The sequence below is a fragment of the Podarcis pityusensis genome (assembly GCF_964106645.2).
Source record: "Podarcis pityusensis genome assembly, chromosome: 5".
Classification (NCBI taxonomy): domain Eukaryota; kingdom Metazoa; phylum Chordata; class Lepidosauria; order Squamata; family Lacertidae; genus Podarcis; species Podarcis pityusensis.
Genome location: NC_138032.1, coordinates 14,864,549 through 14,887,805, shown reverse-complemented (window position 1 = coordinate 14,887,805; position 23,257 = coordinate 14,864,549). Strand labels below are relative to the sequence as shown.

General features: G+C 44.3%; 1 protein-coding gene across 7 annotated transcripts in view; it reads right to left on the bottom strand.

Moving 5' to 3' along the window:
* The window catches only part of TNIK (TRAF2 and NCK interacting kinase), a 287,935-nt gene that overhangs the window by 130,435 nt on the left and 134,243 nt on the right, over positions 1 to 23,257 (bottom strand). For all 7 annotated transcript variants that reach the window (XR_013987026.1, XM_081007748.1, XM_081007749.1 and 4 more), the window contains 2 exons: positions 4,278 to 4,334; positions 849 to 974 (listed from right to left, as the gene is read on the bottom strand). Coding sequence is in view for 6 of the 7 variants with exons in the window: in XM_081007748.1 (XP_080863874.1) it covers positions 849 to 974; positions 4,278 to 4,334 (183 nt within the window). In the remaining variant the exon portion in view is untranslated. The remainder of the gene's footprint in view (positions 1 to 848; positions 975 to 4,277; positions 4,335 to 23,257) is intronic.

Below are 23,257 nucleotides of genomic sequence, written 5' to 3'. Positions count from 1 at the left end.
TGCATCACAGGGGGTTGGACTACATGATCCTCAGGGTCCCTTCCAACTCTATGATTTGCGACTTTTGAGTTTAGGGAAAGGGTGAGTAAAGGAGATGTGTGAGAACCAGTGTGTAAAATTGCGATGTGGATAAAGAGAATTGGGAGAATTCCCACCACCACCCAAATTATATAACAATTTGGAGGCATCCAATGAAGCTGACTGGTGAAAGATTCAGGATAAAAAGAAGTAGCTATTCTCACGGTGCATAATCAAACTATGGTATTGACTGTAAGAGGATGCAGTGATGGCAACAGACAGGGAAGGCTTTAAATGGCTTTTCGGCAAATTCATGGAGAAGGTTAAATAGCCACAATGGCCGTGTACTAACTCCAGAATCTGATGCAATATACCTCTGAATACCAGTTGCTGGGGACCACAATTGAACACAGCACTGTTAACACAAGTTCTGCTTGCAGATTTCGTATAGACATCTGGTTGGCTACTGTGAGAATAGGATGTTGTAGTACAAGATAGGTCTTTGGTCTGATCCAGCAACTTCTTCATCTGCAGCATTCTTAATGCACAATATTTTTTATGGAGACAGTGTCTGCTTCAAACCTGAGCTTAAGCTATGCTAGAAGAAACAGAAGTGTTATTTCTTTATAGCAATATGCAGGTGATCTAGAGCATCTGAGAAACACAGCCCTTAAAAAGGAAGCACACAGATTCCAGAGGCAAGGAAACAATAAATCCTTCACGGTTTTCTGTGAAATGTCACAGGGATTTTGAATATCCCATGTAGATAAGCCAAAGAAAATAATCGCTGTTTGTAAAAAGAAGAGGAGGAGGAAGGAAACATTGCATACCCAAAGCTGATCATCCATTCCTGGGGGGTTCTTCTTAATGAAAGCACCATAGTAAGTAGCAATATTTCGGTGATGCGAATATTTCTTTAGCATGTTAATTTCTTGCTTAATCTCTTCCTCTTCATCCTGGATAAAAAAGAAATATAATCAGTGTCACCAAATCAACAACAGGCTTATTTCCAGGCATTACTTCTCTTCGTCTTAATCATAATTGGTTCATTTTTATCTTCATCCCTCCCCAACCCTTCTCCCTTTCTTATAATGAAAAATCCTCATTCACAATCTCAGTACATAAAGTTGAGCGCCAGTGAAATGCCACAGAAAGCTCAGCGCACTGGGTTGGTTGTATCCAAAGGCTCCCATCTGTGAATGGACAAGGTTTCCACCAATGAAAAAGACTTCTTCCACCAGCGGAAGCAACCTCTAGATACAAGACACTCAACGTTCAAAACTTCAGTTGTTCTAGGCATTTTTGTGACAGGGAATTTCATTAATGCAAGCAGTTTCTGAGCTCTGGGCGCAGTACTGAGCCTAAGATTTCAGATTAAAAGCTGCCACTTCTGGAAGAAAAGAAGGACCTTTTTCTGCCTCCACACTTCTAGCCACTCTCTGAAGACTGAAGAAGGGACCCTCATAAGAATATTCGGGGGGCAGGCAGGGGAAGTATGGCTTTGTTTTTGTTTCTTTGCAGTCTTCAGATGAGGACTAGACCATGTGAAAAATGAACATAAGATCTTAGCTGCAGTTCATTCATTTTCAGCTTTGTATTCTCATTATTAAAAAAGCCCGCCCAGACACTCCATTGTGGCGCCCATAACCTAGGTTTAAAGTGCCATTTAGCTCCTAACTTTCATATCTCAGTTTCTAACACTGAATTCAGTTTATCAAAGCATGCTATGACTACGACTGCAGCCTGGATATTTAAACTGAGAGCAATTAAAGTTCAATATGGATAGTGTGTTAGTTGGAACAATGTATAATTTATTTTACAGTCGTACCTTGGTTCTCAAACATAATTCGTTCCGGAAGTCCGCTTGACTTCCGAAAACGTTGGAAAACCAAGGTGCGGCTTCCAACTGGCTGCAGGAGCTTCCTGAACTCAATCGGAAGCCGCATTGGACGTTCAGCTTCCAAAAAGAGCCCCATTCCAAAATGGGGGCATGAAAAGAGCCCCATTCCAAAAATCTCAGTGATCAAGGTGGAACATAAGTAATAAGGCAGTCCTTAAAGTACTTTGGGCCTAAGGAGTTTAGGGCTTTGTGAATTAAAAGAAGAAGCTTGAACCTTGTCTGGTAGGAAACAGGCATTTGGGAAATTAGCAATTCTCGCAGCAACCTGTTCCTTTGATCAAAGGGTGCCTCTCTCCAAGGACCCCCCTCAAACTGGGGCTAGCCCTGCTTCCCAGTGAATGGCAGGCCCTTTTCAATCATTGTATTTGTAGACTCTTGGACATTTCTTAAAGGGTATTTACAATATTATTGACTATGGTATCCTTCCAAGCTGGCTGGCTGGGATGTGACTTGAGGGAAGTGAGCACCATTTTGACATCCACTTGGAACCACTGGTTGATGTCATCTGAAGATTTGGAGTGAAGTGACATGCGGTTATACCTATCCCGACGAAAATCTGCTGTTTATTCTAAAAGCTGTCAGGCTTAAAGCTCCCGTTCCAATGTATCGTTGAACCAGGAGCCAGATATGAGCACCTGTATATAGTGGTACCTTGATTTCTGAACAGCTTAGTTCTTGACCGTTTTGGCTCCCGAATGCCGCAAACCCAGAAGTGACTGTTCCGGTTTGTGAACTGTTTCTGGAAGCCAAACATCCAACGGGGCTTCTAATTGGCTGCAAGAGCAGCTTCCTGCAGCCAATCAGAAGCCACACTTTGGTTTGACTTCCGGAACGGATTCTGTGCCACTTCCAAGGTGCGACTGTAGTCAGCAAATTGAGACTTCTCTGTCTGAGCCAAAAGAAAAATGGCTGCCAGAAGACAAAGCAAGTGTGAGCCAGAAGAACCCACAACGTTCAGAGAAGGGAGTATGAGTGTGTAAGTGACAGAGGAGTGGATGGATGTGCTGCTGAAGCAGCAGCATGTGTGAGAGAACGTGGGGTGGGGAGAGAAGGAGATTGGCTTAAATCCTATATTTAATTGTGTTCTTTTTAATACAAGCTCTCCCTGAAATCTCACGCTGCATTTTCAGGCACAAAATTTGAGAATGAGGCTTAAAAACATGGTGTGTGATTTTTCGTGAATTAAGACTCTTATTAAGTAAACCCCGAAGTGCTTATGCTTCCGAAAGCTTTAGTGATTCTACACTTTCTTCCCCTGTGGCCTTTTGGCAAGCACGTAGTTTATTTTCCTCCTATTAAAGGAATAACAAGCTTAATACCTTGAAAATCCCTGTTCCTTTTTTGTCATGCAAATTCCTCAGTGACCATATTTATGCATTTTCTGCAATGCATCTTCTAGCCACACAACAGCTCAATGCACCCACCTCTGGGTTCTTGCAAGGTGAAGCAATCCAGGGCTCAGAATACCAAAGGCTTCCATGCACTGAGTTGTGGCATGCATATTTCTATTGCTATTGGTAAAAAATATCTCATTCTGAGCAGTGTTTCTTGATCCAGTGAGTTCCAGCTCAATCCTGGGTGGATTAGTAAAGTGAGACCCTGAGGACTAGTACCAGGTGAGGGGTGAAGGAATAGAAGAGATTCATTTATTTTCTCAAGCTATGCATTTGAATAGATTCTGCAGAATTATCCCTCGAAAGCACCTGGGAAGGGGCAGAGCAAAGACAAAACAAACCTGCCAACTTAGGACAGCCACTCATACCTTTCAGCTAGACTAATGGGACAGCAACAGCCAATCAAAGCAGGCATGGTTGACTGATGCTGGAAAATGAGGGTAGCCAAGCAAGTGGCGGTGTCTGCGCCTCCTTGTTGACGTCCTGCTTGCTCATCAAACTGGATGCAGAAGGACCACAGCTCATAAGCAGAGCACCTGTTTTGCATGCAGAAGGTCCCAGGTTCAGTCCCCAGCATCTCCAGGTAGGCCTGGGATTCTCCCCTGCCTGAAAAACTGGAAAGGTGCTGCCAGGTCAGTGCCAACAAAACTGAGCTAGATGGGCAAAGTGTCTGACACAGAATAAGGCAGCTTCCTATCCAAGCTAGATTCACAACGAGCTGCAGCTCAGCAACTTGAGGGTCAACTATAGGTTATTGCATGACGGTGAGCCTGCTGCTGACTGAGGACACCAATCACTGCTTTTTAAATGAAAAAGGGTCCACTTCCCTTCCCATCCAAGTCCACGGGTGTTCTCTTGCTATGCAAACCAATGGATGGCAAAACTGAGGTTTCAATTTTTGACGGAGCTGCACATTGTTCAGTAGATTACATGATCATAAAGTAAAAATAATAATAATACATTACCCCGGTGACATCCATGACTTTAATAGCTGCAAGCTGTCCTGTTTTGACATGGCGACCCTAGGAAAGAAGAAAGAAAGGAATCACTTAGCTGTCCCAGTTATGCAATGGTGGAAGGATTCGGCCACAAACTCCCACTCCACCAGCCTTGGTGTACTCAGTGCAAGCTTCTCCTGGGAATAAGGCAGTTAACAGCTCCATTCCCACTAGAAACTCACTAAAAATTAAGGAAGCAATAGCATTCTCATTGCCCATAGGTGTGCATGCCAACACATTGCCGTTCATTCTGCTATGAGTCATTCTGCTATTTTACCATACAATCTGCTTCACGCCTCCACTGGATTCCCTCTGCAACTTGGGAAGGTGATACAGATGCAGCAGATTCGAGCCAGGATCAGTGCAATATGCTCAAACGGTCTTGCCCCAGTGAGCAACCTGGCTGCCAAATTCTGAAGTTTTCAAACCGTCTTCAGAGGAAGTCCTACACATAACACATTGTAGTAATCTAACCTAGAGGTTACCTGAGCATGGACGATGGTAGTTAGGCTGTCCCTGTGCAGAGAGGGGCCCAGTAGGGTCACCTGCCAAAGCTGATGGAAGGGATTCTGTGCCACTGAGGCCACCTGAACCTCAAGCGACAGCCAAGGACCCAGAAGTACCTCCAAGCTTTGTACCTGCTCCTTCAGAGGCAGTGCAACCCAAGCAAGAACAGGCAACCTCCCATCCAAGGGGACGGCAACTAGGATCACACCCACCCACCATACACAACTGCTATGTTCAGAATGAAGGAAGTGTCCACTGGTGCTAATGGGAGTTGCCCTACTGGCCTGGGGGAACAGCTTCAGTGGAGAGGGCAATTTTAATTAGGAACACAGTGCAGGAGGTAAGGGTTAACACCCCAGCTGCCTTTTTCTTTCATACATACATACATACATACATATTTATGAGAAATGCAGCGACACATTTCATGTATCATCTAGCTGGGCCCGAAGCCTTTAGGTTCCTTTTCATCTTCTATATAATGGCAAATACGCAAGAGGACACTTAAGGATTTAGAGACTATTGTTCTTTCATACTAGATTTTTTCTTCCTAGCCTGAAGCAGATTTACTTTGTGGCTGAACACACAAGCAATTAATAATACACCTCAGAGCCAGCACTTTGATGTTAAATAAGGTCCTGGATATGGAAAAATTAGTAGATTAGCCTCATTCCACACGGAACGAAATGACATAACTGTCAACCTTTGACAGAATGAGCCCTTACAATTTGAGGGAAGCTGCAAATGAGAGTCACATTCCTATTCTGAGAAGGAAATGCCAAATCTTGTTACAATTCAAATTACTTGCCCCCAAACCTGGGAAACGGGGAAGAGGAATCCCAACCGATTTATCGGGTAATTACCACCGCCCGTTACCACTGTAATTTTGTGATTCACATTTAAGGCAGACATATTGGATTTTTTCCAACATTGTTGTTACCTTCGCAGAGTGCCCCTTGCGCAATGGAACTTCTCCCTCCTCACCTCTTCCCTGAACGCCCCCCTCAAATCTGCCCTAGAGGTTTGGGGGACCCCCAGAGCAGATTTTGGAGGGGGTGGGAGAGAAGAAGAGAAAATCCCATTGTGTAAGTGCAACATCTGCAGTGTTGCAGACAACCCATTACATTTTGAAGCACAAGGGTATTTTCTGATGTAATGAGATCTTCCTCATATTGAAGAGAAGTTAAGTATGCAAACAGTGCAGTGAAAAAGGCTGTGGGGAGAACAGTGTTCTTATTTTAAGAGTGGTAGCTTTCTTTCTTTGCAGAGTATGGATATCGTATGTTAAATATACGCTTATATCCTTGTATATTTGCATTTCAGTTCTACCCCTTCCTCCTTTTCTTCGATCAGAAATAAACCCTGTTATTATTATAACAAGTATTTCCAAGTCTCCTTTAAAGACTGCAACACTCCTAAGACGGCTTACACAAATAACAACTTTGCAATAAAACATTCGGCTTAAATTGGTTTCTTCTTCTCGCCGCGTTTCTCAAACTTGGGTCCCCAGCTGTTGTTGGACTGCAGTTCCCATCATCTCTAGCTAGCGGGACCAGCGGTCAGGGACGATGGGAGTTGTAGTCCAACAATAGCTTGAGACCTGGAGATAGAGAACTGGTAGCTTTATCATTTAAATTCGTTTATTGTGTTGTTTCGTGAAATTGTGAGGTGCCTCGCACCCTCAAAAGGGCAGTACAAGGCACCTCACAATACTACAAATAGTTTTGTAAATAAATAGTCGAATTGGCAAGGGAAGCCACGTGTAAGTAGTTTCATGAGGAAAATGCTAGGTGATTGATTCGCGGAGAGGCCTACTGCCCAGCAGCAGCAGCCTTCCTCACAACACGAGAGCGGCAGTGACTCTGCTGAGGCAACGGATTATTGGCTTTCTCCTTCCAGGAGACCCATGCGGTAAAATCCCAGGCTGGGCCTGGCGCTGAACTCTTCATCGCTGTATGGAAGGAAACTAGGTCACTGCAGAGGATCCCAGAGTCCTGAGGGAACGTTCAGTGTGCCAGGGCACACACACACACACACAGGCAACAGAAGGGGAAGCGAGGACAATAAGAGCTTGGGTGGTGCAGATCTAAAGCTTTTCAAGCAAGCACCTTTTGTAAAGGCGCAACAGAGCACACCCACCCACACGACACACACTGTACTGAGATTTTCTTTCTCTTCCAGGAAAGCAGTAGAAAATAACTGTTGGTGGCTGGCGTGCTCATGCATTTTGCATCGGCTCTTAAAAGCTTTTACTGGATCACATTGCAGTCAGTTCTGCCCACCGCCTCCCAAATGCTGCTCAAAAATTGTGGTAAGTTTGCAACGCTCTGAGGTATTTTAAAGGATGCCCAACATAGAACATAGGTTCCTACACTCAAGGCTGTGTGCTGCGATACCACAGGAATGCCGGGACGGGAGAAACAAAGGAGATGGTATGGGCCGGATTCAGTTTCTTGGAAATCTCGGCTTCCATTTGGAAAGTGTATGTTTCAAACCTTTATATTTGAAAGTGCATGGTGGGGGCAATACCTGCTGAAATTCTCAGAAGCCAGAAGTAGACAGGAACATGACAGGAGTTTATATATATATATATACACATATATACACACACACACACACACACACACACACACACACACAGAGTCATACCTCGGGTTGAATGTGCTTCGGGATGAGCGCGTTCAAGTTGCACTCCGCGGCAACCCGGAAGTAACGGAGTGCGTTACTTCCGGGTTTCACCGCTTGCGCATGCGCAGACTGTCAAAATGACGTCACGCGCATGCGCAGAAGTAGCAAAAGGCGATGTGCACATGCGCAGACGTGTTGTCACTGGTTACGTTTGCTTCTAGATGCAAAGGGGCTTCCAGAACGGCTCCCGTTCACATCTAGAGGTACCACTGTGTGTGTGTGTGTGTGTGTGTGTGTGTGTGTGTGTATATATATATCCTTCATCAAGGATGAGCACGGTTCTTTCCCCACCCCCCCACATTCTCATCCTATCCTCACAACAATCCTGTTATGTAGGTTAGGCTAAGAAAGAGTGACTAGTTTGTAGTTCCCTACAGGAACTTCACAGCTGAACAAGGATTTGAACCCAAGTCTCTGTAGTCCTAACACAACTTTCGGAGCCCTGTGCCACACTTGTCTCTCAGAGGTCTGTAGAGCTTTTTGCCACTATCAGTTAACTAGCAAAACCAGCATGAAATTATAGAACTTTTTTCAAACTGGGAAAACGTAATCAAATTTGCTCAATTGCAAAATGAGCACAGGTTGTAGAATTCAGCTTCTCCAACCCCACAAACACAGCGAATTTAAATTTATTTATTAATGCATTCCTGAAAGGCTGAACATCCATGACCTTCAAAAGAAAAACATGGAACCATCCCAAAAGTTCATAAAAGAAGCAAGATGTGATGGCTTAAAAAAATAATAATAGTGTGTCAAATTCTCTATTATGAAGAGAACTGAATTTGCACTCAACAGCAACGTATACCTGTGAAAAACAAACCTAGCTTAACTTAAGCTTCAGCAAAGCGGCATCAGAACCCTTCACAATGTTCTCTGGGTGCAAATAATGATATACCATGAATGGGATTTGGGCTGATGAGAGTCCAAAGAATCTTGAAGGAACCAGGCTGGCAATGGCTCAGTTGTAGATGACCTAAAAAGCCAGTTAGCATTCCAGCAGAGTGGCACTGTCTGCTTTAGGCAGGCGCCCTTCTCATGGAACTGCCTAATGCGCTGGCTTCTCCTCAAACGACTGTGTGAAGCATGCCAATGCGCTTCTCCTGGCAAGAAAATGTTTTGCCTCCTAATGAGAGCCAGCCTGAAACCAGGGTGAACTGAGGTCATCTGGATGAATTTTCATAGCCTGAGCTGAGTAGTGCACAATATTTTTTAAAAAATGAGAAGCTGTTCCCAAATCAGATATTAAGAGTAGAATACAGACAAGGCACACGGACTATACTGGAGTTGTGTCTTTCAGCCCTATTCATTAATTATTTTTTATCATTTATTAATTCCTGTATCGCCCTTCATCTGAGGATCACTGGGCAGTTTATAATCGAGAAACACAAAAATGCGTAACACAGTTACAAACAAAAACAATACTCCCCCCCCCCAGTTTAAAAGGACAGAGATTGTTTAATTAGTCACAGATATGCAACGATGGCACCAGGCGAGCATCGCTGGGGAGAGCATTCCACAAGCCGGGAGCCACCACAGAAAAGGCCTCTTTCTTGAGTGGTTTTACCACTGCCTCCTTCAAGTAGGCAGGAACAACTACAAGGAGGTATTGATTACCTCCCTGGCCCAGCCATAATAGGACTAGACAGTGCTTGGGACACCTCTTGAGATTAATCATTTATACCACGTCATCCAATACTTGAATTATCCTTTATACATTTGAGGCTGATCTACTTAATTACAGTATTTTATGTGTCTGGATCCTAACAGGGTTAGAGGTCGAGGATTTGAGAATTACACTGGCATTTCTATATAGCTCATCATTCGAACACTGATGCCATTAATATACATCAGATTTTACAAAGTTTCACATGCAAAAGATTTGGGAGGAAAGGATGCTTCCCATTAGGATCCGAAAATTTCAGTTCAACCAAGAAGAAAACAGCAAGGGGAGAGTTGGAGACAAAGGTTTCAAATCCCCCCCCCCCCCCACATCCCGGTGAGACATAAAAGGCAGGCAAAAATTCTACAGGTAAAACTTTCTTTCCTGGTACAAAGGATGGAATTGGAACATTCTTCCTGTTGCATTTCTGTCTTCCGCACATCTGGGCAAAGCACAAGAACCCTGCCTGGAGAACAATGTGGAACTGTGATGGCCTGGGAATCCGATTCAGAGGCTGAACCAGAGGAATCCCAGTCTGCACAGGAGTCCCCGCCTCCTGGGCCAGCTGAACTGGGGCAGGGCCTTGATTCTGAAGCGCCTGCACCTGTGCCGGATCCTCAGGAGCAGGCACCAGGTGAATCCACTCTGGCTCCGGAGCTGGTTGAGGACTCAGTGCCTACAGGTGAGTCTCCCCCTGGGTCCAGTAACCCTTCAGCCTCTCCTGAACTGCAGAGGCTCAGGGCAGAGAGGCGGAGGGAATTGGTTTCTCCCAGGAGGAGTGCTCGCCTTAAGGCCAGGAGAGGCGGGTCTCCTGGGGGCCGGGACCGCCCCTGGCCTCAGAGAAGATAAAGGCCAGTCAGCCCAGTCCCAGGTTGCGGGAGCAACGTCATTGTAGAGCTGTTTCGGCCAGTGCCCAGTCCGGTTCCCCCAGAGTTCCTGTCCTTGCCCGGCTCCTCGCTGTGGACCCCGCTTCACCCGTGGAGGGCTGTCTGCCGACCCTCGACTCAGGTCCTGGACCTCGCCCCACAGTAACCTCCCCCCTGGACCAGCACAGGAACAGGTGCAGGGGCAAGCCAAAATGGCACTCTTCAGATGTTGCTGGATTGCACCTTCGGTCATCCCCTGACCATTAGCCATGCTGGCTGGGGCTGATGTCAGTTGAAATTCAACAGCATCTAGAGGGAATAACTTTTACTACCCCTGCTCCCAGTAGTGATGTTTTCCCAGTAGTGATGTATGGAATATAGTGATGTATGGAAGTGAGAGCTGGACCATAAAGAAGGCTGATCGCCAAAGAATTGATGCTTTTGAATTATGGTGCTGGAGGAGACTTGAGTTCCATGGACTGCAAGAAGATAAAACCTCTCCATTCTTAAGGAAATCAGCCCTGAGTGCTCACTGGAAGGACAGATCCTGAAGCTGAGGCTCCAATACTTTGGCCACCTCATGAGAAGACAAGATTCCCTGGAAAAGACCCTGATGTTAGGTAAGATTGAGGGCACAAGGAGAAGGGGATGACAGAGGACGAGATGGTTGGACAGTGTTCTTGAAGCTACCAGCATGAGTTTGACCAAACTGCGGGAGACAGTGGAAGACAGGAGGGCCTGGGGTGCTCTGGTCCATGGGGTCACGAAGAGTCGGACACGACTAAACAACAACACCCCTGCTCCACTGCATGCGGCCATTCTAGGTGATAGCCGTTGCTGAAGGCTACTCTAGAAGAAAAAAACTAGTTCAAGGAACTAATTCCTTCCCACAGCAAAACAAAACACTGAATTTGATCTGTGCCCAATCCTTACCTGGATGTGTTGCAAGACACTTCCAGTTGTGCTGGTTCACCACAAATATGGTTCAGCAAGAGGCTAAAGTGGTTTTAATTTAGTTGCATTCCATCAAACTTATGCTTAACTTACGATACGCTTCTAGGTTTGCAATCTTAGACATGCCGTGATTCTCCTAGAGCAGGCACCCCCAAACCCGGCCCTCCAGATGTTTTGGGACTATAATTCCCATCATCCCTGACCAGTGGTCCTGTTAGCTAGGGATGATGGGAGTTGTGGTCCCAAAACATCTGGAGGGCCAAGTTTGGGGTGCCTGTCCTAGAGGCTTCAAGAGCGGACAGGTGAAAAAATCCAGCTAAATCATGGGTGACGGACAGGTGCCACAAGCAGAACAGCAAGCATCAGTTTGTGGCAGTCTAGGGACATTTCTGCAGCATGCCTCTTCCCAGTAGGTGGTTCATCAGCAGGCGATGCAGAAAACTATTCCAAGACCCAGGAGTCTGTAGATGTATTGTAGTATGTCCTAGGAGTTATGCCTCTCATATACTTTGGACATAACGGCTGACACATTTGGCCAGAAAGGCTGGCCACTGCTCAAAGAGTCAGTGCATTTTCACAGCTGACCCTACCATTGGGCAAGATGAGGCGGTCTAGCTCAGGCAGCAGATTTGGAGTGTTGTGCAGCACTATGAATGGACAGTCATTTATTTAGTTAGTTACACTTGCTAGGTGCCTCATCCAACGAGGTCTTCCATTGTTTGGGTTTTCTGACATATTCATCACCCTGGGAGAAACCGCTTGCATTTTCTGCCTCAGGCACCAGATGTCTTCAACCATCTCTGCTTTAGCCAAATACTATCTTCCAACTCGAATCTATTCATTATTGTAGCCCACTGAGCTCATCAAACATGCATCTTTGTCAATATATGTATTCTTCTTTATCAATATCAAGGTTTCTGCTTTACATTGTTGTGTGTGCGCATGATGTTGTTGGCATAGCTTTCCTCCCCCGATATGCTGTCAAAGCTTATTTGGGTACAAACCCAAACTTAACTGGAAGCTTATCCAAGTGAGAATGTCAAAGCTGTTGTTGTTTTTGATTGAGCACTCATCTGAGCATGAAGCGATCCCTCTAATTACCTTTAAAACATTACCTAGCTATCGCTAACTCAAGAATGTCATGAGTGTTATGTGGACGTTACTCAGATTCCCACAAAACGAGGGCAGTGACAGAGAAAGTTTAGAGTGGCAGATCTGTGCGTAATCTGCAGAGTTTTTCAAGACAAAGGAATTCTGAAGGTTATGTATACACCTTATAAATATTCATCAGCGCTGCATATAATCTCAGAGTGGCCCTCGGCGTTCCCGTGCTGTACATTTTAAATGTAGCTGTTTCAATCAGTAGAAATTCTTAGGGTAAAATTGACACTGTAGAGACAGCTGGAAAAGGTTCTAATATTAAGTGACATTGAAATGGAACATAGTTTGCATCTGTTATGTTCAGCTTGATTAAGCTAGGTGCAGTTTTTACATTGCTTTTTTTTTAAATTAAACAGGTTGTAGTCAAGTATATGAATATGGTGTGCTGCTTTAAACCACCCTGGGCATCTTTCGTCTCTTCTGGAGAGTCAGTTCTGTGTGATTAGGTAACATAAAGGCCCAGTTTAGGCATGATGCTAAACAAGGAGGTTCCAACATTGCAAGAATGAGCCATACATTCTCCCCTCTACCTCTTTCTTGTGTGAGAGAGCAAGACCAAAAGCTGATCATTTCAATTTTGCTGCCTTCCATTACCCCCAATCTCAGGACACTTGTTTAGTTTACCTATGGTTTGCTTTTTTAAAAAGACAGGATGTGAAACCACAGTTTGGTTCTGGCGTGTTTTAACTAACCAAAGTTTAGGCTAAGCCAGTTTCCCAAATTCAGAAGCAATAGGAAACTGCAGTTTCTTCCAAATCAGAAGTGGAAGAGTCACATCACCTGCCATCCTGCATGAAGGAGAGAGGAGAGAGAAGGAACCCAAGAGCCCAAGGCTTGCCACAGTTCATTCTCAGAATGCTAAACTATGCATGTCTGAACAGAGCCAAACCGTCCCCCATTACCAACACTCCACAGAATTTTACCGAAAAAGAGTTTATGTGAGATCATTGTCTGACATCCCTATGAAAAAATTATGAGACAACCACTAACTTTTTCTATTGGAAACTGTCTCAGTCGTTTTGTTTTGAAATTTCTGTATTTGATTGGTAGTGACTTTTTATGCCAATAGGCGACTTTGATGCCTCACAGAGGTGTCTTGGAGTGATACTGATAGTTTTAAATAAACAAATAAATAGAATTATAAACAAATACAAGACAGTCATAACCTAATTTGCACAAACACTCAGTTTTGATTTAGGTTTCTAAGCATTAGCTTACATACACAGATAATATATTCAATTTCACACCTATATTTCAACTACACTGCCTCACTAGGCTGTAAGCCCATTCTATTATTATTATTATTATTATTATTATTATTATTATTAGTTAAATTGGCAGGATTCTACAAGAAGCAAAAGACTCCATTTGCCATCAACACAGGGTGGTTCATGATGCAATTGTTGCCATGAAGATTTTCAAACCCCCTGCCTTCTGCTGATATTTTTCTAATTTTGGCTACAGAGCAAAATAGCACAGCTAAATAAGATAGTAGCTTGGAGGAACGGTATTTATTTTTTTTCCAAAGTAGCTGGCAGAAAATGGAGAAGAGCTTCCCTCATACCCAATCAGATGGAACTCCTGCTTCCTCAAGAGCTTCCATGGCTTCATTATGGGAAAGAAAAAGGACTCATCTGAGTGAGCATCTGGCAACACTAACTTTGATTGATCAAATCTCAGTGCGTTATGGGAAAGAGAGCTTTCTCTCTCTCTCACACACACCCGACAGCTTCCCCAGGCATTCTGTTCGACCTAGTCACATAAAATGACCAGAATGCACTTGCAAAATAGTCTACTCGCATAAATATTTGATATTCTGCCACTTTCGGGGAAGAGGGAGGGAGGGAAATACCTCAGCCCTCCTATCCACCAGGGCAGAGATGACAAATCGTTATTAGCTTTTTCTAAACAACAACCACACAGACACGTTCAGCAGACCAAGTGAAACCAGCTTAGCAAATGGCGAGACACACACCCAAAGAATCCTGTCTTCTTATACTTTAAAGGTACAGGGGGGAATAAGCAGCAAAAAAAAATAAACAATCCAGCAGAGTCATATTATCGTCATCCTTCCCATTCATGCTCCAAGATGCTGCTTATAAAAAGAACGGCTTTTCATTTGGGGGGGGGGGGGGATGTAGATACATAGGTGTCAGGTCTACCCAGGTCTCAACACTCCAATCAGTAACCATATTGGTCAATCCAAAATGGTAGACCTGTTCTCCAAGACCGCTTGTGTGTGTGTGTGTGTGTGTGTTTGTTTCTAGTATTTATTTTGCTCTCCACTTTGGCGAAAAGTCTGTGGACTTTCATATGAACTGGCCTTGGTTCAGATGTAATGCTAAGTGAAATTTAGCGTTACACCCATGAGCCCCATCTGGGGTTGCATGTGTGATACTCAGGCCTGTACATTCTTCTCTCCCCTCTTCTAGCTAAACTGTTTTGGTGCCCTCCAGATGTTGCCAGATTGCAAGTCCCATGTTCCCTGACCATTGCCTATGCGGCTGAGGCAGATGGGAGTTTTAGTCTACACTTGGGTTTACTGTTACCAGGCAGGAACCTCTGTCTCCCTCTCTCCTCTCCTGAAGCACAAGTGAGTAAGGATGTGGAGACCATCTTTCAGATATTTGGGGCCTGGGTCATTTCAGATTTTGAATGTTAACAGACCCTCGAAGTGTCCCTATTTTCCAGAAGTCGTCACGGTTTCTGATTTGATCCTGGAATGTCCCACTTTTCCTTAGGATGTCCCTATTTTCATCAGAGAAATGTTGGAGGGTATGGAGTTATGCGACTCTCGGGCCAAGGAGATAAAGTAACTCTGCAACCTTGAGAAGACATCTGAAGGAAGCCCTGTATAGGGACGTTTTTAAATGATCAGTGTTTTATTATGTTTTTATATATGTTGGGAGCTGCCCAGAGTGGCTGGGGTAACCCAGTCAGATGGGCGGGGTGATAATCATAATCATAGTAGAATTTGTTGTTGTTGTTTAGTCGTTTAGTCGTGTCCGACTCTTCGTGACGCCATGGACCAGAGCACGCCAGGCACTCCTGTCTTCCACTGCCTCCCGCAGTTTGGTCAAACTCATGCTGGTAGCTTCGAGAACACTGTCCAACCATCTTGTCCTCTGTCGTCCCCTTCTCCTTGTGCCCTCCATCTTTCCCAGCATCAGGGTCTTTTCCAGGGAGTCTTCTCTTCTCATGAGGTGGCCAAAGTATTGGAGCCTCAGCTTCAGGATCTGTGAGTGCTTCCAGTGAGCACTCAGGGCTGATTCCCTTCAGAATGGATAGGTTTGATCTTCTTGCAGTCCATGGGACTCTCAAGAGTAGAATAGGACGTCCCTATTTTCATTGGAGAAATGTTGGAAGGTATGTGTTAATGTGAGTACCTTGAATTGGGCCTTGAAACAAACTGTCAACCATTACAGCTGTTTTTAAACGGGTTATGTGAGTGCTAAATGGAACCTCGGCCAGCAATCTGGCTCCTGTATTTGGGACTTGTGATCGATGCCTGGGGGCAGGGGAGCGAGAGTTGCTGATTCTCGATCATGAATATTAGCATACAAGTATTGATAAACAGATTGCATTCACAATGCAGCTCTTTCTCTGTGGAAAGTCGATAGGCAGACAGGAGAGCATGGCAACCAGGAGAGACTCGGGCCGGGAAATAATAGGTCACATCTGAAGTACGGTACCTTAATGGTTTGTACAAAATTATACAGTAAAAATTCATTTATGCTCCCATTGCCATTAAATAAGCCACCACTGTTGGCAAACCAAATTTCTCACTCCACTATGCAATTATAAAAGTGGCAGTGAATGCATCTCTGCTGTCACATAGCATTAAATTGGAGCAATACGTTACAGCGGCCAAAACAAAAAACGTGTTCTTGGCTTTTAAAACGTAAATATCATTGCATTCAAGTACCAGCCCCCGGAGGAGCATAACTCAAGAAATCTCCATGCTTAAGACAGTGAAAATGCTAAGCAAAATAAAGGAGATATGTAGGCACCTTTCGAGATATTTCTGCATCATAACGTGCTTCCAATCGACATCCGGCTTCTGTTTCCCCCGCAAAGTTGCTGTTTGCCAAAAACACAATGCTTGGGGGGCCTAAAGCAGGCAAGAAGGAACTGTTTTCAGGTGTCAATCCAAACCAGGAGTCTTTTTCAGATAGGGGGACAGGCCCCAGTGGCTGCTCTTCCCTCGAAATAAAAGCAGCCAGGTTAATCACACTTGCTGTATTTATGCAAATCTAATGTGCCATCAAATCTAATGCGCCATCAAATCTAATGCACACCCTAATTTTCGCAACGTAGTTCGGCAAAAAAAAAAAAAAAGGTGTGCATTACCTTTGAGTCAATACTAAATTTAAAAATGTGACTAGCATTGTGTGCAGTTTGGTCCTAAACTGCTACATATCCCACATTCTGCGGAAGTGTAAAAAGTTATTACTTATGTGCTGGATGAAGTATTATTTCACTGACCTATCTTAAAACGGTAGCAAAACTATTTCATTGGGTGACCCCAAGTTCTACTGCAATTATTTTCATTGTTGATACTATTACCAGAAGATACCTAATGCCAAGTCACGTTGCCCACTCTGACAGGCCATGGCTCTCCGGGTTTCAGACTGAAGTGTTTCCCAGTCTTACCTGGAGATGCCAAGGGGTGAACCTGTGACCTTCTGCATGCCAAGCAGATATCCTACCAATGAGCTACGGCCCTTCCCTGCTTTAGACGGGGGCCTCTCTTTCTTTCAAAATAACACAACCACACACCTCTCTCCTCGCAGGAAAATAAAACCCGAGGAGAGACAGAAGGAGCAGGAGGAGGATTGCTGCCCTGAGCCTTACTTGCCAGAAGATCTGAAATATATTTCCTCTCTCGTTCCTCTCCCTCCTCGAGAAGCAGTAAATTGGTTGGCTGCTTTCTGACATCATTCTGACAGTGTCCCTTAGGGGCATTTAAACGGAGAAAGAGCGAAGGGGTCTTTATCAAATCAGACAAGTGCAGATTTTATTCATACTTGCACATTCAGCGCATTTTCAACCCCCCCCCCACTTCTTCTTTAAGAAAAATCCCCAGAGTGAGTTTCTAAAGACACTCCAGGTGGGATGACAATTTAATTTTCAGGTGAATGTTGTTGCGTTTTTTGTTTTTTTTACATTAACTTTCAGACCCAAACAAAGCCTGCTTCCGGGTGTCAAGAGACCACGTGACGCCAGGAAGCTGGAAGATAGTGAAGCAGGCCATTGGTCTAATTCAGTACTGTTTACATTGACTGGCAGGTGGGTGGCCAAAATCCCTCACACAGGGTTCTGAAGTGCACGGTGGCCAGCCGGGCGTCAGGCACTTAGGAACGGCAGCCCAAGGGGTGTTGCCAGACCTGTGCTTGGTGCGTTTTAGCAGCAGTTTCAAAGGTTTCAGCTGTGAAAGGGTGGTGGGAGCACACCTCACTCATTGTTGGAAACTCAGGTATATAAGCTTGGTGCCAAATGGCACTGTGAATCTAGGCTGCAGTCGCCACAATGGAATGTCTGTTCAGTAAGTCTGAAGCTTATAAACTGTGGTCGCCAAACATGTACAGTGGTACCTTGGTTTGCAAACAGTCTGGTTTGCAAACATTCTTTGGATTACAACCCATTTTCTTTGGATTACAATTTTATTTTTTTTTAGGCCCCTCCGGAACAGATTGTGGTACCACTGTAGTTGCAATTTCGCCCGGCTAATTTCAAACACTGACTTCACTTCAGAAAAAGGAATGAATGGGAGCTCACTTTAAGCTCCTGATCGCTCGTTTGGAGCCACATCTGTACCTACTGCACACCTGTTGTCACGCTTGATGTCTGGCACAGGATGGGTGGGTGTGGTTTTGGGGATCCCTGGCGGGCCAAGTTTATCCTGCGGGCCAGAGGCTCCCCGCCACTGCCCTCCAGGATACGTAACAGCAGTCCTGCCAGGCAAGTTGAAAGCCTATCTAGTCCAGCATCCCGTTCTCACAGGTCTACCTGTTCCTATGGAAAGACTGCAGGCACGACATGAGCCGAATGGCACTCTCCCTTCTCATGTTCTTATGTGTCTGATATTCAGAGGAATGCACTTCTGATGCTGCTGGTAACACAGACAAGTAGGTCCTTGGTGTTATGTACTGAAGTTCTCACCCTGGGCCAGCAGGGGGATACTGTAGATAGTTATGCAAATGAAGGATCGAAAGTGACGTTCAGTGATTGGATAGTTTGTATGCAAATGAAGGATCGAAAGTGACGTTCAGTGATTGGCTAGTTACAGAAAATGGTTACTGTTGCATTCTAGTGGAGCTCTATATAAGCAGGCTGACTGAGCTCCTCAGTTCAGTTCTGTTCCAGCTTACAAATAAAGAGCTGCTTTGGAAGAATCGCTGTGTCGTCTGATATGTTCGCCCACAATTTAACACTTGTAGCCCTTTCCTTCATTAACTTGGCTAATCCCCCTTTAAAGCAGTCCATGTCGGCGGCCATCACGACATCTATAGCAGGCACAGGCAAACTCAGCCCTCCAGATATTTTGGGACTACAACTCCCATCATCCCTGACCACTGGTCCTCTTACAGACATCTCTTAGATAGGGATGATGGGAGCTGTAGTCCCAAAACATCTGGAGGGCCAAGTTTGCCTATGCCTGATCTAGAGGGTTTCTTGTCCTACCTGGAAATTTCAGGGGTTTCAACTTGGAATCTTCTGCATTCGAAGCATGTGCTCTACCACTAATCTACAGTCTGTAAGAAGTTGCCTTATACTGATTCAGACCACTGGTCCACTGAGCCCAGTACAGTCTTATCCGACTGCCAAGGTCTCAGGCAAGATGTCTTTCCCAGTCCCGTTATCTAAGCTCCCTTAACTGGAGATGTCGGGGATTAAACCTAGGACCTTTTGCATGCAACGCACGTGCTCTGCTGTTGAGCTAGAGGCTCAACGATGGATGCGAGCCAACAAGAACTGCTGCATAAATATTAAGACTCAATATGCAGGGAGTGTTCAAAGGGACTTTTCTTTTCTGAAAGCTATTCAAAGCAGACAAACGATTTAAAAGCCCCTTTCAACTCTACAGGAGATTCACCCATTGCCACAGCTAATAATTTCTACATCTGTGTTTTGTTTTTTAATTTTCACAATGGTGGTGATTATATCCTGCCTTCCACAGAAGGCGGCTTACCTAAAATAAATATCAATGCAAAAACCAATAGAAAGAGCCTAAAAATCAGCTTCACACACGCACAGAGAAAAAAAATCAATGGTAGTTAAAAAGAGCAGTGGGTGCATATTATGTTTCTTAATCAAATACAGTGGTACCTTGGTTCTCAAACTTAATCCGTTCTGGAAGTCCGTTCCAAAACCAAAGCGTTCCAAAACAAAGGCACGTTTTCCCATAAGCAGTAATGAAAAATGGATTGATCCGTTCCAGACTTTAAAAAACAACCCCTAAAACAGCAATTTAACATGAATTTTTCTATATAACGAGACCATTGATCCATAAAATGAAAGCAATGATCAATGTACTGTACTATAAAATAAATAAGACAGTATTGTAGATGATAAAAATTAAAATGATTTTTTCCCCTTACCTGCACTGATGATAGTCATTGTTTGGGGGGGGGGGGTGGCTTTTATCTATTTCTGCAATCACACAATCAATCAATCAGTCAGTAGCTCAATTGGGTTTCAAAAACAAAAACGCAAAATGAATAGCAAAAACAAAAGCACCAAAATTAATCTGTTCCAGAAGTCTGTTTGACCTCCGAAATGTTTGAAAACCAAGGTGCAGCTTCTGATTGGTGCAGGCGCCCCAGAAACAATAGCCAACAACCGCATTGGACGTTCAGCTTCCGAAAAATGTTTGAAAACCGGAACACTTCCGGGTTTTCGGTGTTTGAGAACCAAGGCGTTTGAGTACCAAGGTGTCTGAAAAGATTATGTTCCCCACCATACGCAATTCAACACAAAAAGATACTAAACCAAAAAATAACATTTTATTTTTCAAAATGTCTCAAAACTTTCATGTCCACTGAAATAAAAATATTTTCTTTCTAGATTTTCTAATTGCGAACTTATTTCAAAAAGAAATTTATCTCTATTGCTTTTTCTGATGCCCTAAGCAAGCACTTGGTCTGCCTATAGCGTATTCCATCACTGCACCCCAACTTAAACAGAATGCACACAGTTAATCTGTAGACGTTCAACATGGCCTTATAAGGCCTGTCCAGTTTGCTCCCGGGGCCGATACCCCTATCTTGGGTATGCTGCTGTGTGTACCACAAACGTTCATTCTGAAATTTCAAGATGAATGCTTACTCTTGTGCCTGGGAGCCAGAGTTCTTGATTTAAAAGCTACATATCTCAACAAGCAGCAGCCAAAAGAAGCCAAGCCAGTGTATTACCCATCACAATCAAAACTGTTATCTAATCATGTTAAATCAATGTTGTTGCTCTTCCCATTTTGAAAGGGGTGGGGGGAAGGATATTCTTTCAGCCAATATTGCCTTCAAGGGTTTTACAGGCTTCAGGCAAGCTTGCAATTGTACTGTACTCTGTTCCCAATGTCTAACAGTAAACAGTCAATAAACATTTTGCAATTGCCCAGATTCCATTCTTCTAGCAGAGAAGAGTATCTCTTCGCTAATGATATATGTCATTAGTACTGATAAGAACATACACAGCTATGTCGAGACAAAACACTTTTCTAGAATGCCTTTTAATGCCAGAATTTCCTTCTTGTGTGCTGCAGTCTTTGTTTTGCTGCAAATAATGTTGAGCTACCAGAGAAGAGAGGGTACCAATTTCCTCCTCCCCTCTCATTTTGTCTTGGAACATTTGTGTCACACGTGCACAGATTTCCATGGATGCAATGAAATGGAAATTCTGTACTATCAAGGAGCCGCCAAGCTCTATCGGGTGGAGTTAATCTTCTCAGAATGGTCCGCACACTTTTTTGTATCGATAAATTGGAATAGGTTTTCGTTTCCAAGCATCTTCTCTCAAGAAGGAATCTTCTGTTTGTACGGATGGCAATTCACCAAAGCCGGTCTGGGATGTTGGCTAAAGCAAGGGAAGAACATCTTAGGTTACAGAAATCCCTTGGGCATTCAATGGGCATGCAGGGAGTTCCCCACTGACTTCAGTTCTAGCAGGTGAGCAGGACACGGAAGAAGGATGTGCTCCGGGGGCTCCAGCAGGTTAATGGAAACCCTGAATCAAGCCGATATCACTTGGACAGATTAATTTTATTTTTATTACGCATTCTGTGTTTTTGTATTGTGTTTTTATGTTGTGAGACCTGTGGGTATAGGGAGATGTACAAATTTAATAAATAATAATAATAAACAACACACAACCCTGCTGATAACACCCTGAACACCTTTTGCTTTTGTGGAGTCCTCCATCCCCAGGTATATGTCAGGAGTAGGTAACACTGTGCAGCTCCTACAGGCCAAGCCCAAGGAGGGTACATTGCCTACTCTCTCATCGACCCAAAATACTGGCTGCAACCTTCTAGGCTTAGTATACTCTCAGGGTTGGAGGCCAGCTGGCTGTGGCTATCCCCACTGCCCCTACAATATCTCTGGGGCCCTGACATAATGACCCAAGGTGATTGTCACGCTGGGGCTCCAGAGGCACTGTGATGGAAGTTTAGGAAAGCCCCAAACACCATCAGCCCTGTATAATTCAAGGAGCATCTCCAACCCCATCGTTCAGCCTGGACACTGAGGTTCAGCGCTGAGGGCCTTCTGGCGGTTCGCTCACTGAGAGAAGCAAAGTTACAGGGAACCAGGCAGAGGGCCTCCTCGGTAGTGGCACCCAGCCTGTGGAATGCCCTCCCTTCAGATGTCAAGGAAATAAACAACTACAGTGGTACCTTGGGTTAAGTACTTAATTCGTTCCGGAGGTCTGTTCTTAACCTGAAACTGTTCTTAACCTGAAGCACCATTTTAGCTAATGGGGCCTCCTGCTGCTGCCACGCCGCCGGAGCCCGATTTCTGTTCTCATCCTGAAGCAAAGTTCTTAACCCGAGGTACTATTTCTGTGTTAGCGGAGTCCGTAACCTGAAGCGTATGTAACCTGAAGTGTATGTAACCCGAGGTACCACTGTACCTGACTTTTAGAAGACACCTGAAGGCAGCCCTGTTCAGGGAAGCTTTAAAGTGTGTGCTATTGTATTGATACTGTATTGTGTTTTTACTATTTTTTGTTGGGAACTGCCCAAAGTGCCTGGGGCAACCCAGTCAGATGGGCAGCATATAAATAAATTATTATTATTATTATGGGCGGGCAACACCAACCATAAATCCTGGCACCAGCCCTTATATCAAGGAAAGGCGAGTCTAGTTGTGCTGATCAAAAATGGCTTCCCAGATGCATTCCCTATTTGCAGGCAGTGAAAGAGAGGTGGTTTTGGCCATGTTGACAGGTTAACAGTCAAAACAGCAGGAACTATGTTTTAGTAGACTTCTAAAAATTGGCTTTTATCTCTCTCAGGCATACCCTTTGTATCATGGACACCACAAGGGAAGAAAGCTCACAACTCCTGCTTCACAAACCAAGTGGGAAATTGCTTGCCTTTCTTCACCGGTTAGTTTTTCCGTATTTCTGAATGGAACCTGTACAACTTTCAAAGCCCAAACAACTAGAAACAACGCCAAATTAGGTAACTGAAAGTCAATAAAAGCATCTCTTTAAAGAGCCTTACTGCTGTATATATTATTAAATTACATGCGTCAAAAAATAAAAAGGTTAATAATTACTCCCAAGGTGTGCTTAACGTCATTCCCCTCCCCCCCAAGGTTTTACGCTGCAATTGCAAAATTATCTACAGGGCTAATTACGGTACCTGAATATTTGTATTAGAGAGCAAAAAATCGTCAGGTTTTGAACAAATGAGGAACATGAGGTTTTTTTAATTAGGAAAAAGGCAAAACAAACAAAATACGCTGCAATTAAGCAGCACCTTAGTACAGCGGAGTTCATAAATAAGCACTAACCAAATAGCTGGACTGGAAATGAAAAGTGTGGTCGGGGAGGGAAGGCCGAAGAATCTCCTCACAATTATGAGGAGACAAATAGCTGGCGCTCCATTTCTACAT